The sequence below is a fragment of the Ovis canadensis genome, chromosome 12 (genome assembly GCF_042477335.2).
Source record: "Ovis canadensis isolate MfBH-ARS-UI-01 breed Bighorn chromosome 12, ARS-UI_OviCan_v2, whole genome shotgun sequence".
Taxonomy (NCBI): Eukaryota; Metazoa; Chordata; class Mammalia; order Artiodactyla; family Bovidae; genus Ovis; species Ovis canadensis.
In genome coordinates, this window is record NC_091256.1 from 74,750,698 (window position 1) to 74,767,026 (window position 16,329).

The 16,329-nt window shown below is 40.7% G+C and overlaps 1 protein-coding gene across 25 annotated transcripts in view; it reads left to right on the forward strand.

Moving 5' to 3' along the window:
• NPL (N-acetylneuraminate pyruvate lyase) overlaps nucleotides 1-15,863 on the forward strand; it is a 44,315-nt gene extending 28,452 nt beyond the window's left edge. For 12 of the 25 annotated variants that reach the window (XM_069546239.1, XM_069546247.1, XM_069546230.1 and 9 more), the window contains 6 exons: nucleotides 878-970; nucleotides 1,909-2,057; nucleotides 2,692-2,738; nucleotides 5,490-5,574; nucleotides 10,081-10,120; nucleotides 13,876-15,863. In XM_069546239.1, the coding sequence (XP_069402340.1) occupies nucleotides 878-970; nucleotides 1,909-2,057; nucleotides 2,692-2,738; nucleotides 5,490-5,574; nucleotides 10,081-10,120; nucleotides 13,876-14,060 (599 nt within the window). In that variant the 3' untranslated portion in view covers nucleotides 14,061-15,863. Of the gene's footprint in view, nucleotides 1-877; nucleotides 971-1,908; nucleotides 2,058-2,637; nucleotides 2,739-5,489; nucleotides 5,575-10,080; nucleotides 10,121-13,875 lie in introns of all 25 variants that reach the window. The other 13 variants (XM_069546236.1, XM_069546227.1, XM_069546244.1 and 10 more) reach the window with 2 other exon arrangements.
• The last annotated feature ends 466 nt before the right edge of the window (nucleotides 15,864-16,329 follow it).

Consider the following 16,329-nt stretch of genomic DNA (forward strand, 5'->3'; position numbering starts at 1 on the left):
TAGCGAGAAAATAGTGGTTAATATAGACAAATAATTTAAATACTACAATTCGGAAATTTAGCATGAATATTTAAAAAAATTTTTAACATGGTTTTTCATTTTTCTTGCATAAATACACAAAAGACAAAAAAATACATAATTTTGTCAGAAATATTTATCATAGATAGAAAACATCACCACAGCATTCAGATGAAGTACATTGGATTTCTTCCACTATTCACTGGCATCCAAATGTAAGCAGTCTTGCTGGATTTGTTTATCATAAATACCTATATAAACAGCAGTGAAGTTCCTGTTAAGGTTTAAATTGGATGATGTAGGAAACCCCAGGTCTTCAGTAAACCAAACTGAACTCTCTTCTGAAAAATATAAATTTCTCTCCAAAGGGGAAAAGTACCAAACTCTGGTTAAAATGTGCCATTACTTTCATGTCTTCCCATTTTGAGCAGATGTTGTTTTATCTTTTCCTTGTAGGATTTTCTCAATTACAACTTTATTCTGATCTTAATGCAAAGTCTTTACTATTCACTGACCACACTTACCCTGCTGGGTAAGAGGAAGAGGATCCTGTTTGATGGGCTTCTGGTTTTTAAAAGAGTATTTCATGACTTAGTACGTGGGAAGATTTGCACCAGTGTTTTGCTAGAATTTTAGTACAGTAGGAAGGTGAGCCTCTTATTTTGGCCCTTCTAGAGAGAGGGAAACAAAACTTTGCATGAAGTGAATTGCAGTAGCAATCTCAGAGATGGTAAGTGTGGTCAAGAATTTTCAGCCTCCGAAACAGATGGTTGCATGTCACTCGGTGGCTCATTTTTCCCTGGGGAAAGGCAGTGTTTTACACTTGTTCACACCATGATTTTTCCTGCTGTTCTTTCAGATGTCCTAATTAGTTTCCTAAAAGAGGTGGCTGCTGCCGCCCCTGCATTGCCATTTTACTACTATCACATTCCTGCCTTGACCGGGGTGAAGAGTAAGTACCGCTTCTTTCCACGTTTCTTTCCCTTTACCCCTCACATTGTACCCTACTTCACTAACACACTCCCACACTCCATCCCATCCCACCCCACCCCATGTCACAAAATCATAAGACTATTGACTAAGATAGTTCCAACTGCTCCGAAGTAAATCACTCATCAAAAATAAGTCAGCCTGGGATTGCCCTGGTGGTCCAGTGGTTGAGAATCTGCCCTCTAAAGCAGGGGACGTGGGTTCGGTCCCTGTTTAGGGAATTAAGATCCAACATGCCACTAGGCAACTAAGCCCATCGGCAACTAGAGTCTGGATGCCGCAATACCCAGCATAGCTGGGGGGAAGAAAAATGTCCGTCCTTATCAGTCTTCGACACTACCTTATAATGGAATATTTTAAGTATGAAAGACAAGTTGACCCCTAGGCACTTCTAGCAGACACCTTGGGTCTGTGTCACACACCCCTCCTTCTTATATGGGAAGATACAGCCTGCAAACACCGCTAGGACAGTTGGCTTTGTACCCTGCCACATACTCAGTGCCTGGCACACAGGAAGATACTCTGATCTCTTCTCATTTTTCTTCTAGCTTTTCTGTCGTCATTATCTTACTTCTGCAGCGTGAAGACTGTTACAGTTAGATGAAATTTCTTAGGAAGCTATTTTTAAAATCCTGCTTCTCTTAACTTCCTTAAAAGAAAACACTTAAGTTGCACTTTATAAATATCCATCTATTGTTCAAGGAACAGAAGATTTAGATCTATAATTTGACAAGTACAGACAAACGAGGAGGCAAGAGCAAGTGACTATGTTCAGTCTGCAGCCAGTTGCAGCTGAGAGCAGCTCCTGGCAGCTCTGTACAGATGTATGGGGCTAGATGGGATGTCATCTGATACTTCCCGGGATGTGCAGGTGAACAAGATGTTTACTGTTTTGAGCAGTTCGTGCTGAGGAGTTGTTGGATGGGATTCAGGATAAGATCCCCAGCTTCCAAGGGCTGAAATTCAGTGACACAGATCTCTTAGACTTCGGGCAGTGTGTGGATCAGAATCGCCAGCGACAGTTTGCTTTCCTTTTTGGGGTGGATGAGGTAAGTCACCTCCTGGCATGTCCCAGCTGGTTAGTTTTCCTCCCAAACAATTGATGTAGCTGCTTATATAGTAGCAACTCTTCTCCTTTTTCATCATAGTAATTATGTTTTTTGTTTCTGTTTTTTTTTATAATTTTAAATTTTTATTTGCTATTTATACCTCAATAAAACTCAAAAAAGTCTATCATAGCCTCATGATGAGGCTTTTGCCATAATTTGTTAGAAGCAAGTTATTGGTCCCACCCACTCTCAAGGAAAGGGACATATTCAGAGGGTAACAGTAACAAACAGAGATCAGGTAGGCCATCTTAGAATTCTGTCCGTTATAATGAAATAACTCAATAGGTTACTGAACAGTATTTGTACTATTGGCTAACAGCAATATGGATGTCACTCTCTAGCATGGGGAACTAGGGTAATGGGGAGAAAACTGCTTTATGTGACTATTCCTTGCACACACTGCACTGCGCAAATTTATTGATAAAAGTTATAAGAATATATAGTAAAAAAAACCTGTCATTAAGCAGAAGTTGAATGTAATTATGTAGAGTATGTTCAATGATGTTTATATTTTACAAAGTATATGTTTTTATCTGTCAAAACATAATGGAAGAAAATCTTTGCTTCTGATCAGCAACTGTTAAGTGCTCTGGTGATGGGAGCAACTGGAGCGGTGGGCAGGTAAGCAGGACTCGTTTTCCCCAATGATCATAACTGTAAAATCCCCCCCAGAGCCATTCGTCACCTGAGTAGTTGTATTTCTTGCATGTAAACCTTTTCTAAGAGAAGTTGCCCTCCTTTGCCACATTCTCAGTGAAAATGAATTAAGTAGGGCTTAGCACTTTGGTGGGCTTCCCTGGTAGCTCAGCTGGTAAAGAAGCTCTAACTCTACCAACAGTATCTTAGACTAATCACTGGATTCTTAAGAGTAACCAGCAAGGCAGGAGGTTCTTGAAATTCAGAACAAGGGTGTTTTCCCAGTTTCTCATACAGTAACTCAGGATCAGAGAAGTTTTTATCTTGTACTGGGAACAGCAAGTTCTTACCTCCTCCTCCTCTAATGCAGGAGACCTGGATTTGATTCCTGGGTTGGGAAGATCCCCTGGAGAAGGGAATGGCAACCCACTCCAGTATTCTTGCCTGAAGAATTCCTTGGAAAGAGGAACCTGGTGGGCTACAGTCCATGGGGTCTAAAGAGGCGGACATGACTGAAGGACTAACTTTCACTTAACACTTTGTTAGTGGCTCAGCCATTGTTTTGGATTTGATTCCTGGGTTGGGAAGATCCCCTGGAGAAGGGAATGGCAACCCACTCCAGTATTCTTGCCTGAAGAATTCCTTGGAAAGAGGAACCTGGTGGGCTACAGTCCATGGGGTCTAAAGAGGCGGACATGACTGAAGGACTAACTTTCACTTAACACTTTGTTAGTGGCTCAGCCATTGTTTTAAGAAGCAGCTGTTGCCGTTAGAGGTGAGGCACACAAGCTGAAAGCGTGCATAGAACTTCTTTGTCAGAAATTACTTGGTTACAAATAACAGAAAACTATTCCAACTAGCTTATGTGAAAGAAGATAAGTTGTAAAATACTGGGAAATTTCATACACCCCAAGGGGAGGGAATGCAGTGAGGTGTCAGAGAAGATGAGAACCCCAAACTGCAAAGCTCTCAACTGCAGACTGTTCTCCATCTTTGGTCTTTGGTCATCTCTCTACCTCCCTTCTCTCCAGACAGGCTTTCTCTGCTTCCGCATGCACGTGGCCAGTGATGGTGCCTGATTGGGGGATTTCAGGCTGTCACTAGATAGCACTGCCAAGCCAGATGTCCATGTAAAGCCCAATCAGTTGCAACTGGGAGGGGAGAATCATATGGCCTGGTGTCTATTCAGCAAAAGGCTCTGGGACGTTCGATTGAGCATGTCCACTGCACATGTTAACCTAATTCATTAGAAATGTGCCTGCAAGCAGGTTGAACTATCTTTATTATACTGAAAGTGTATTTTTCCCCCTGGTGGGAAAAGTACAGGGGAAGAAAAGTGATAGCTCATAGCATATCTTGGTGAGCATGGCTTTGATAAAGAGTAGTTGAGTTGGATAATCTTAATGGCTCTTTCATCGAGCCAGGATGCCTGAAACAACCATTGTCACACAGGCCATTTCTATTTAGGAAACCTGAATGCCTGGATCTGCTGACCATGGAAGTTCTTTTTAGACTTTTTTTTTTTTTTCTGACCTTCATACTAGGCATTTTTATTCTGTCAACATAATCTGAAGGCAAAGTACATTTGGTTACACTTCATTTCTTCTTAATCATGATCAACATTCCAAGACCCCTGAGACATTCATGTAACATATTGTGAACTCTGGTGTTTCACATCTGCAAGTAACTTAGCTCAGCAATTATATTTTATTCTTCCCTATTTTATTACTTGGAGAAAATATGAATTTCACATTCTTGGAATCCCTTGTATGGACTCCAGGGACTACATATTTGAAGTACCAACAATATGCTGTTCCCGGTACAAGATAAAACCCTTCTCTGATCCTGAGTTACTGTACAAGAAACTGGGAAAACATCCTTGTTCTGAATTTCAAGAAACTCCTGCCTTGCTGGTTTCTCTAAGAATCTAGTGATTAGTCTAAGATACTATTGGTAGAGTTAGAGTTTCTTTTTTAAGATGGCAAGAACATCTTATCAGATCAGATAACTCTCACCTCTGTTTTAGTTGAAATGCAATAGAAGGCGGTACAAAGGGATGGAAAACCTTCTTGACAACTCTGTAGCCTTTCTTTGAGGCATAGCATCTTCACGGCAAAATGGAGACCACATCTCCCTCACAGGGTTTTGAGAGGATCAGACATGGTTTATGTCAGGCAGTGAAATATACTAGTCAATGAGAGGTCTCTCATATTATTATTATAATCAGTATTAATATTATAATTAGAAACAAGTCTCTAGGTAGCATGTAACTTGACAAAGAATTGAGGTAATCTGCTAGGATTTTCCGCTTTTACTGTGGTGCTCCATTCACCCTGTTCCTCAGCTTAAGGTTTCTAGAATGTACTTTAGACATTGCATTTTATCCACAGTTCGTATCTAGCATTGCACCTCTGTGTGTGCCCTGGGTCAGGTGTTGCCCTCATTCACTCTTTGCCAAATATACCTCTGTCTTTCACTTTTTTCCAACTCTACCTTTTTTGTATTTTTCCTCCCTTTTCTTCGTTCCCTTTAGTGTTCACTGCCTTCTCTGCACTGCTTAGTATTGCTGGAAAATTCAGAACTAAAGACACCTGATCCTTTAATAGATTAGGGCCCAAAAATAGATTTCTGGAAGGCTTGGTATATTTTTCCCTTTTAAGCTTCAGAGGGGTTTGTAGAGCTGGGTCTTCCTGCTGAGTTACTGATCCTACAGTGTGTGCTGTTTTCTCTTTCTAGTACCTATAACTACCTGGGAAAAAAGACAAAGCAGATGTTGGAGGCTTTTGAACGAAAAGACTTCTCTTCAGCTCTGAACCATCAGGTTAGCTTTCTTTTTCCCTCCTTAGAAGTCACAGCCTTTTTTCTTTCCCACTTGAGAATTCTTATTTTCTCTCATCAGCATTCCTACCATGCCTGCCCTCTTTAAAATTGCCCAGCTGCTTCTTTCTGTATTTTCTGTCTTTATTTTTGTTTAAAACCAAATCTGCCCCCATTGTCCACGCTCCCTACATGTCTAATCAGGACAGGCCCCATACAGGAATGACTCCTTTCTGTTCCTCCTAGAAGTGATCTTATTTTTAATCTACATTCAAAGTGTTTTTATGACTGTGAAATAATAGTGATGGGTTTCTGGGTAAGTGACCACATGCCATCCTCTTGAGAATTTCACACTTGAGTCACCAGAGTATATAAAGAAGCTATGAAGCTGGTGACCCAAAAACAGGAGACTTTATCCAAAATCAGAGCAGGTCAGTCTCCTTTGCCCTGGAAATGTTGCTGAGAACTTTATCCACCAGGAAGGAAACAAGAGCTGAGTAGGTGATCCAAAAGGAAGACACCAACTTTGAAACAGGAAGAGGAAAGCATCAGGAACTGGTGTGTCTCAGGGAAGACCCCTGGGGGAAATGGTGGGGGCTGTCAATGTTGCAGGGAGGACAGCCTCATGGTCTAGAGAAGGAAGAGCTTCGCCAAAAGCTAGAACCAGTCGCAACAGCTGGTAGTGTGTATACTTTAGGTAAACAGAATAAAGTGGAAAGAAAGAGTCAGCACAATAGAGTGACTTCTGGAAGCCCTAAGAGGTCCAGGAACTTTCAGGATCATAAAAGTGACCAAGAGGAGTAGCCAAAAAAAAAGAGTGGGAGTGAAAGGCATAAGCAAGATCAGAGCAGGTGGTTGGTTCCAGTAAGCTCAGATAAGGGATCTTTTGAATAGGACAGGCCACCATCCTGTCCTAATAATGGACTCATTGGGAAAGACCCTGATGCTGGGCAAAATTAAAGGCAGGAGGAGAAGGGAAGGCCAGAAGATGAGATGGTTGGATGGCATCACTGACCTGATGGACATGAGTGTAAGCGAGCTCCGAGAGTTGGTGATGGACAGGGAAGCCTGGCCTGCTGCAGTCCATGGGGTTGCAAAGAGTTGGACATGACTGAGTGACTGAATTGAACTGGCCACCATCAGGGCAAATCAGGAATTACAAAGCAGAAGCCACAAAGCATCCTGAAGGTTAGAGGGGGTGACCTCAGCTCTAACCAAGAAGAGAACAGGAGGAAGCAGTTGCCAAGAGTGATTAAATACAGCCCTCCTGGGACTTCCCTGGTGGTCCATTCCTTAGGAATCTACCTCACAACACAGGGGGCATGGGTTAGATCCCTAGTTGGGGAACTAAGATCCCACATGCCACGGAGCAGCTAAACCTTTTGTGCTGCAACTGCTGAGCCCATGCCACGGGGGAAGGTCCAAAGATGGAAAGAAAACCTGCATGCTGCAACTCAGACCCAACGCTGCCAAATTTAAATTTAAAAAAAATTTTTTAATACATCCTTAGCCTTTAGCCCTGAACATTGAGCCAGCCTAAATCTACTTCCTACTTAAAGTTTAAAACAGCTTATTTAATATTCATCTTTGTTCAGCCTCAGACCAGGTGAGGCTGAAAGCAGGAACACCGTAAGGACTTAGGAGGCTATGTCACCTAGATTAAGCATTGGAAGGATGTTGGTTTTAAACTAAGACATGAAGTCTGAATTGTGCAGACTCATGCCCTCTCTTTTTATTTATAATTTTCTTCTTCCTAAGTTTCCCAGAAAAAAAGTGTTTCTGAAAATTTCAACCTGTTCTGAGCTGAATGGTGGGAAGATCATAGAATTGTGTAAACCGTGAAATGGATGCGAGATGGACCCTTCCTTTTAGCGGTTTCTTTTATGGGTTGACTCAGCTTCCATCTCCATCCCATTTTTTCTTTTAGCCCTACTCAAATAAATCACCTCTCGTAAAACATTATTGGGAAGGAGTTTAGTTCATCACATTCTATTTTTTCTTACAGAAAGCCAGTGTGAGTGGGTCTCGTTTACTTATTTGTTAATATACCAAGGGCTGAACTGATGATTTCAGTAAAGCTGGTCTCTGCCCTAAAGGAGTTTGTAGTCAAGTGAAGAAACAAACAAGTAAAAAGTTAGGGCTAAACTTACTCGTTCTCGTAGATTTAAATGCCATCCATTATATTTACAAAGTGAAATGATGCATATACAAAGATATTCCTTATAACATTGTTTATAATAGCAAAAGATGAAAACAGCTCAAATATCCACCCAAGGAGGTGGTTAAAGACATTGTTGTTGTTTAGTCACTAGGTTGTGTCCAGCTCTTTTATGACCCCATGGACTTCTCTGTCCATAGGGTTTTCCAGGTAAGAATACTGGAGTAGGTTGCCGTTTCTTTCTCCAGGGGATCTTTCCGACCCAGGGATCGAACCCATGTCTCCTGCATGGGCAGGTGGCTTCTTTACCACTGAGCCACCTGGGAAGCCCAAAAGACAGCTGGGCACAGCCTAAAGGGAAAGGTCCCACCGCTATGTTTGAATTATTTAATGGATCTATTTACAGCCCTTTATAACTTTTAAAGGGCTGTAAATAGATCCATTAAGAGATCTCTATGATATATTAAGTGTAAAAAAAAGCAACAAAGTAGAGACTTTTGGGGTTTTTTATTTTTATATATATTTAATTTTATTATGAGTAGCTAAGGCAGTGGCATCCCACTCCAGCACTCTTGCCTGGAAAATCTCATGGACAAGGAGCCTGGTAGGCTATAGTCCATGGGGTCGCTAAGAGTCGGACATGACTGAGTGACTTCACTTTCACTTTTCACTTTCATGCATTGGAGAAGGAAATGGCAACCCACTCCAGTGTTCTTGCCTGGGGAATCCCAGGGATGGCGGAGCCCAGTGGGCTGCCATCTATGGGGTCGCACAGAGTCGGACACGACTGAAGCGACTTAGCAGCAGCAACATTATTAATGAATGGTTTGATTAAATTATTTCCACTGAGCACCAAGCTAAGACAAGGTTGGATAGTGTGATACTGAATAGGAAATAAAAGCTTAGAAGAGAAGCAAAGTAGAGACTTTTGAATGTAATGTGCCGTAGTTTGTGTGCCAGGAAAAAAAGAACATATGCATATATGTTCTTGGTATTCAAATTTTATTCTGCATTGAATTTTTTATTGCTTATATACAGTTGATTAAGGGCTTCCCAGGTGCCACAGTGGTAAAGAATCCACCTTGCAATGCAGGAGATGCAAGAGACACTGGTTCAATCCCTGGGTGGGGAAAATCCCATTTAGTAGGAAATGGAAACCCACTTTAGTATTCTTGCCTGGAAAAATTCCCATGGACAGAGGCACCTGCCAACCTACAGTCCATGGGATCACAGAGTCAGACAGGACTGAATGACTAAGCATGCATGCACACACATACAATTGAGTAAAACAACATAAAAAGCAAATGTTATTGAAAATGCATCTCTATTGAAAATAGTGAGATGGATGGGGATCTCTTCTTTTTAAGGATTGTTTCATGAATTTGTGGGTGAATATCCTTTAATGCTAGAATGAGTTACAGTTCGGCATCAATACTACTTCTGGTTTTTGTTTTTTTAGAAATAAGTTCTGTGAAGGCATGATCATATATATTAGTAGATAAGAATGGAAGAAACTTTAGTATAAGCAGTGTCCCTCAGTCCTTTGAGCAGTTTTTGAGTCATATGCCACAAATCACAGAATGCTTGATCATTTAATGATTTTCAGCTGACAGTGTGAATCACAACATTAAAAGCAATGTTGAAAGGAAAAAATTGAAAACCCTATGATTTTTAAGAGGACTTGTTATTCATTAATTAGAGGAATCACTCTGTCAGCTCTCTTTGTGGATGCCAATACCAACATTTGATCTGCTTTATTTGATTCCAAGAAGTGTCCCAAGGCAGTGATATAGGAGGTATGTCTTTATTTTTTCAAAAGTAGGAGAAGGATTGTGGAAGGGGAAATAGAAAAGGATGATCTACACCTCCATTATGTGTGAATCCTCTCTCTGATCAATTTTAGAAATAGCACTTATGGAATTTGAGTATCTAGAAATTGATTTCCATAAATCAACCTTGGCCAAGTGTCCCCAAGGTGTCTTGGAAAGTAATCCAGAAGTTAGAGCACCCCAATTTGGAAACAACTACACTAGCTGGTAAGCTTGTCTATGTAGCCTGGATGGGTAGAGGTTATCTTCCCCACCGTAACTCTGTATTGAACCGTTCCTTCATTGGAGCTTCTTTTCTTCATGGGCTCGATTCATAAAGCTTATATATATGGAAAGATTCTACCTTATCCTAGATGGATCTCAACCATCCTCACTTGGCTGTTTTTCTCCATTCTGTCAGACCTACACAAAACTAAGATGTGTGGACCTTTGGTTTGAGGTTTCTGTAATTTGACCTCCAAATTCTTTAAATTGTTACCGCGGTTCAGTAATACTGACTGTAGATTTATTTGTTTCTTTCTAGTTTTGTATTCAGAGATTTATCAACTTTGTGGTCAAACTAGGTAAGTTTCCCTCTTTGTCTGCTACTCGGGAGGGTTTGGGGGCTTCCCAGGTGACACAGTGATAAAGAATCCACCTGCCAATGCAGGAGATGCAAGAGACTTGGGTTCGATCCTGGGTTGGGAAGATCCCCTGGAGTAGGAAATGGCAATCCCGCTCCAGTATTCTTGCCTGGAAAAAAATCCCCTGGACAGAGGAGCCTGGCAGGCTACATTCCATGGGGTCGCAAAGAGTTGAACACGACTGGGCAACTGAACACGCAACACTGGGAGCGTTTCAGAGAAAGTGATGAGAGACTTTCATCACTTTCTCCAAGGGTTCAACAAGAACACCTTTAATCAGTTGTAAGCAAGGTTTTATCCCTAATGCTAACTTTCAGAGCCAGTCCTATAAAATGGTGAAGTAAACCCAGTTGGAAGGTCTTGGCACCCTTCTGCAAACCTCTCTTCTCCATATTAGCACTTTACTCACCTTCCTACCCTGCGCACACACCATTTTTTACCCCTTTTCTTCTAAACCATCAACACTCCCTCCCTTCCCTTGCCTCTGCTCCTTGAAATTCTACTACCACACTATAGCTGATTTCAGCCTAAGTATTTGGAAGAAATCAGCTTGAATATAGATCATACTAAACTGTGAATGACTGACAGCTCTCCCAAGAGTATCTGCAATTTAAAAGTTTATTAACACAAGTAAGCTTGAATGGATAGAGGTTTGAATAACATGACAATGTAAAGTTTGAGGGAAATACAGTGAATCTGAGTAGAGAAACCTCTCCACAGTCTCCGAAGTCTTATCCCATAACAAATGACAAATGCCACCATTCACTCCACTTCTGCAAGAGCTTGGCCCTTCCTGAGAACCTGGGTCAAGTCCAGGAAAAGTTTTAGGTTTTTTCTTGGCAGACCCTTCCTTTCAGAGCCTTTCTGCCTCTTCCTGGCAAGTCCTCCCAAGCCCTAAGCACCTATTATGTATTATGTCCCTCATTCTCACGGGTTTTCAGCCAGCTCTCTTTATCCTTCAAAGACAATGCTTCCCATTTGCCACTTCGATGATTTTTGGTCATATTTGTATGCCACCAGTACTAATGGATTGGCCACAAAGTTCGTTCTGGGTTTTCCATAACTAGAAGGAACTGTTTGGCCCACCCAATATTGTTAGCTATTATTATTCCCTTGTCCTAAACAATACTTTTCACAAAATCATGGGTTGATATATGTTCCTAAGGTGCATAAAAGTAGATATTGAACTACTACTAGTTTTTCCAGTTTTTAAAGAACTAAACATTTAGCTGTATGTCTAAGATCACTTTGCATACCAGCAGTGATACTGCAAAGAAGGATTTTTCTTCCAGTTTTATTGAGATAAATTTGACATGCAGCATGTATAACTCTGTTTCTGTCTTTGTTTATTTTTTGTATTTTAGATTCCACAGATAAGTGAAATAATATAGTGCCTTTTTCTGTCTGACTTATTTCAATATCATTTAGTTCAACACCCTCTGGGTCCATCTGTTATAAGCTTCAAGCTTTTGTTCTTTTTTCAGTTTCAGTTTCAGTTCAGTCGCTCAGTCGTGTCCGACTCTTTGCGACCCCATAAACTGCAGCACGCCAGGCCTCCCTGTCCATCACCAATTCCCAGAGTCCACCCAAACCCATGTCCATCGAGTCGGTGATGCCATCCAACCATCTCATCCTCTGTCGTCCCTTTCTCCTCCTGCCCTCAATCTTTCCCAGCATCAGGGTTTTTTAAAATGAGTCAGCTCTTTGCATCAGGTGGCCAAAGTATTGGAGTTTCAGCTTCAGTGTCAGTCCTTCCAAGGAATATTCAGGACTGATTTCCTTTAGGATGGACTGGTTGGATATCCTTGCAGTCCAAGGGACTCTCATTCCATTGTATATAAGAGAGACTTAATAAGTGTGATAGCCTTATCGTGAAGGTAGTTCTCCCTCTCCCACCATTCATGATAAGAATAGGAGGGCCATTTGCATTTAGCAAAGTATATTCTATATATTTAGCCAAGCTAATATTTTCCTTCCCAATGCTCAGTTGTTACTGACTGTAACTAAGTTACTTTAGGAAAAGAAAGTTACTACTCATACCTTTAATCTAAGAACAATAGCCAGTTAAGAAAACAAATATCTTCCTGTGCTATATTCTGGATTATTTCCTTAGACCTACCTTCAAAATCACTAATATTATCTTTAGCTATTTTCTACAATTTCATTTCACTGGTTATATATTTTTCATTTCCATTATTTCTTTTTGGTTATTTCTTCCAGATGATCCCATTCTTTATATGTCCTTCTCTTGGCCTATGGCTTCTATTCTTAAATATTTTCTGAAATCTCTTTCAGAATTTTGTGTTGTCTTTTCTCGGGATGTGAAATTTGTGAGTTGTGTATTTGCTGGTTCCCATGCAGCTTCTTTTTCCTTGTGTGCTTTGTAACTTTTACCTCTGAATTCATCTTCAAAGACAGTTGTTTCCTGGGGAATTCGTTGTACTCCAGGTTGTGAGGTGTCTCATCAAGTGATTTTATGTCTGCCTCTTCAAACACTTTAGTTTCATCAGTTCTGACCAAGTCTTTAGGTCTATTTTTTAGTATGATTCCTGTACTAAGCACATAATATAGATCCAGCATTTATATGTGGCACAGGCTTGGGATTTCTTTTACTTCCTTTTCCAGCCATGGACTTCCTGGTGGCTCAGATGGTAAAGCATCTGCCTACAATGCGGGAGACCCAGGTTCAATCCCTGGGTCGGGATGATCTCCTGGAGAAGGAAATGGCAACCCACTCCAGTATTCTTGCCTGGAAAATCCCATGAACGCAAAATCCCATGAACGGAGGAGCCTGGTAGGGCTACAGTCCATGGGGTTGCAAAGAGTCAGACACTACTGAGTGACTTTACTTTCACTTTCCTTTCCAGCCACAGCCCTGGCAGAAGTCAGGCTCCCTTGCCTCTTAGGAGAGTTTTTCTTTGTTTGTTTGTTTAGTTTGGTTTTGTTTTTTCTATTGCTTTTCATGTAAGACTGACTACCAACTTTACACTGGGAGTTTTAGTTCCACCTCCTTGCTGTATACAGACTGAAGGCTTTATCTGGCATTGCAACCCTAATCTAAAACACTAGTACTGAGTCATAAACTATTACCTTAATTAGTGCGTTTCTCAGGGACTTCTTAGATGTGCTGGAACTAAATTCTGTCTCAGTGATGAATTCCTCTATCTTTCAATCCACAGCGGTACATCCCTGAATCAGATTATCCTCATGGACCATTGGCTTCAGCATCTCCCTACCACTTTGGCCTCTTTATTCCTGATACCTCTTGTCCCTCCTTGCTTTTGAGGTTGACTTTGAGTCTCACTTTGTTTTATTTTATAATTTATCAATTTGTTAAAAAAGCTTTCAGCATTTGTATGGGTTCAGAGCAGGCCTAGGGACTTCCTAAGGGGCTTCCCAGGTGGCGCTGGGGCACCCCACTCCAGTATTCTTGCCTGGAGAATCAATCCCATGGACAGAGGAGCCTAGTGGGCTGTAGTCCACAGGGTCGCACAGACATGGACACAACTGAGGCCACTGAGCATGCACACAGGGATTTCCTGCATCTGCTCAATCTGCCATATTGACAAAAATGCCCCATCTTTTAGTTCCATTTTATCCTGTCCTAGGAATCACTGTAAGAATATGATTTCTTCTCTGGAATGTTTGTGGCAAAGTGGACCATCCCAGCCATGTTTCCTGTTTATTTTTCCTAGGTTTTGGAGTGTCGCAGACCAAAGCCATCATGACTCTTGTCTCCGGGATTCCAATGGGCCCACCCCGTCTTCCACTACAGAAAGCCTCCAGGGAGTTCACTGATAATGCAGAAGCTAAACTGAAAAGCCTAGATTTCCTTTCTTGTACTGATTTAAAGGATGGAAATACGGACGCTTGCAGTTAGTGTCTATCAAATGAGGGTGTGTACATTGAAATATAATGCACCTTGAATACAGCATTTATTTCTCAAAGACTTTTTAGATGAGCTTAAACTCAACCTTCCTAGCAAATGAAATCCTACAGCAGTCAACAAGTATTTAAATACCTACTATGATCTTTTAAAAGTTTTAATTTGTGAAAGTGCAAAAACTTCAAAAGGAGTCATAGCCCTAAATCATTCAATATTTCACAAAATTTTTGTAGAGAAATTTTTGCATATATCAATGAGATTAAATCAAGAGGAAAAATGTACTTGATTAATTCCATTTGCCTTCAGGAGCTCCCATTATCTTAATTCCTGGTTCTTAATTCTATTTTAAAGTTTTCTAATTTTAAACCACTACAGTATACTTTCATTTTAATAAATATTCACTTGTAATCTAGGACAACTCTGAGTGATTGCATTTAGGCAGATATTCTAATTGTAATGCCAGATTAATACAATGTAACTCAACTATGCACAACTATTAACATATCACTTCACTTGGCTGCTCAGTCTAATTCAGTATATCTGCTTTCAGAATTAATTACAGTGTCACGATTTTGCCCAAAAACTTTGGGTTAGGTGAAGACTTGCTTCAGTTACTATAACTAAAGGGCTCTTTGGGTGTTTTTCACATAACAAAGGAGAGGCCTTACGCAAAGATGAATTCATGTCTCTACTTGCTGCTGTAGAAAGTGAAAGTGAAGTCGCTCAGTTGTGTCCGACTCTTTGCAACCCCATAGACTGTAGCCTACCAGGCTCCTCTGTCCGTAGAGAACTTCTCAAAGCTCAGAGTTTTGCAGAACCAAAGATCTCTCTGCTCTGGGCACTGCAACTTCCTCCTTTCCTCACTGGGGAGAAAGTGTGCCCCAACAGTGCACTGAATTATTGGAAGTGAAAACCAGAGTCCCTTCTGCAGTGAGCCCAGCAGCTACTTACTTTCATTTTCCAGTTGCATTTTTAAGCAGTCACTTTTCAGTGATAAAAGTTTTAGGGAGGACCCAAAGATCTCACTTTAACTTTCTCTACACAACCTCTTTACTTTTTTCTTTCTCTGGAATGTTTAACTGGCGGCTCAGCCTCCTCTGTAACAAACCCAGGTGTGTACTTTCTAGCAACAAAGTCTATTGATGGTTAATCCTTAATGATTTTAAACTTGATTATCCAATCTAGTAACTACCTAGGGTTTTATTTTGTTTCCTGTCTGATTAGTCTGCAGAGGAGAAGTGTTTGAAATTCATATCAGTTTACGCTGTTTTTTAATTAAGAAGAAAACTTGTTCAAAATGAGAATTCAAAATGAACAATGGATTTAGTTATCTTTGCTAACCCTTTTAAAAATTGGTTGGGTAGGTAACAGTTGTTATATTTATATCTCCTCGTTCCTTCTACCGACTCAATGGATATGACTTTGAGCAAACTCCAGAATATAGTGGAGGACAGAGGAACCTGGCATGCTACAGTCCATGGGGTCACAAAGAGTCAGATATGACTGATAGTGACTGAACAACAGCAACACTCCTTTCTTGCCCGGGAATAACACATACTGTTTCCTCATATTTCTGTCTTCTTTAGGAATAGATATCTGAATTAGAAATTGAACCACAGTTGCTTATGTGAGCTTATATTCTACCTCACTGAAACTTCTTTGTGTAGCTGTTAACTTCCTAAAAGAAGAAAAGTGAGGTTTTTTGTTAGTGTTTGTTTCTGAGCGTGTCATAACCCTATTTAACGAACTAAGGCCAAATTAATTTTTCAGTGAAAATAAATACTGGATATCCACTAAGCAAAGAGCTCTGTTTTTCTTGTTTTGCTCATCTGAAATTAGCACTTGGAGAGCTTTTAACATGATTAATGAGATCTTGTGAACACAAAGAGAAATATGGTTAAACAAATGACCAAGGCTGAATTTAAACTTTGTTATGTTGTTGGTTTTTTTTTTTTAGATAATTTTTATTTTATTTTATCTCTTATTTTTGGCTGTGCTGGGTCTTTGCTGCTTTGCACATGCTTTCTCTAGTTGCAGTGAGCAGGGGCTACTCTTTGTTGTGCTGCACGGGCTTCTCATTTCAATGGTATCTCTTGTTGCAGACACAGGTTCTAGGCATCCAGGCTCAGTAGTTGTGGCACACAGGCTTAGTTGCTCCAAGGCCATGCGAAATCTTCCTGGACCAGGGATTGAACCTGTGTCTCCTGCATTGGCAGACAGATTCTTTACCACTGAGCCACCAGGGAAGCCCCCAGTGTATGTT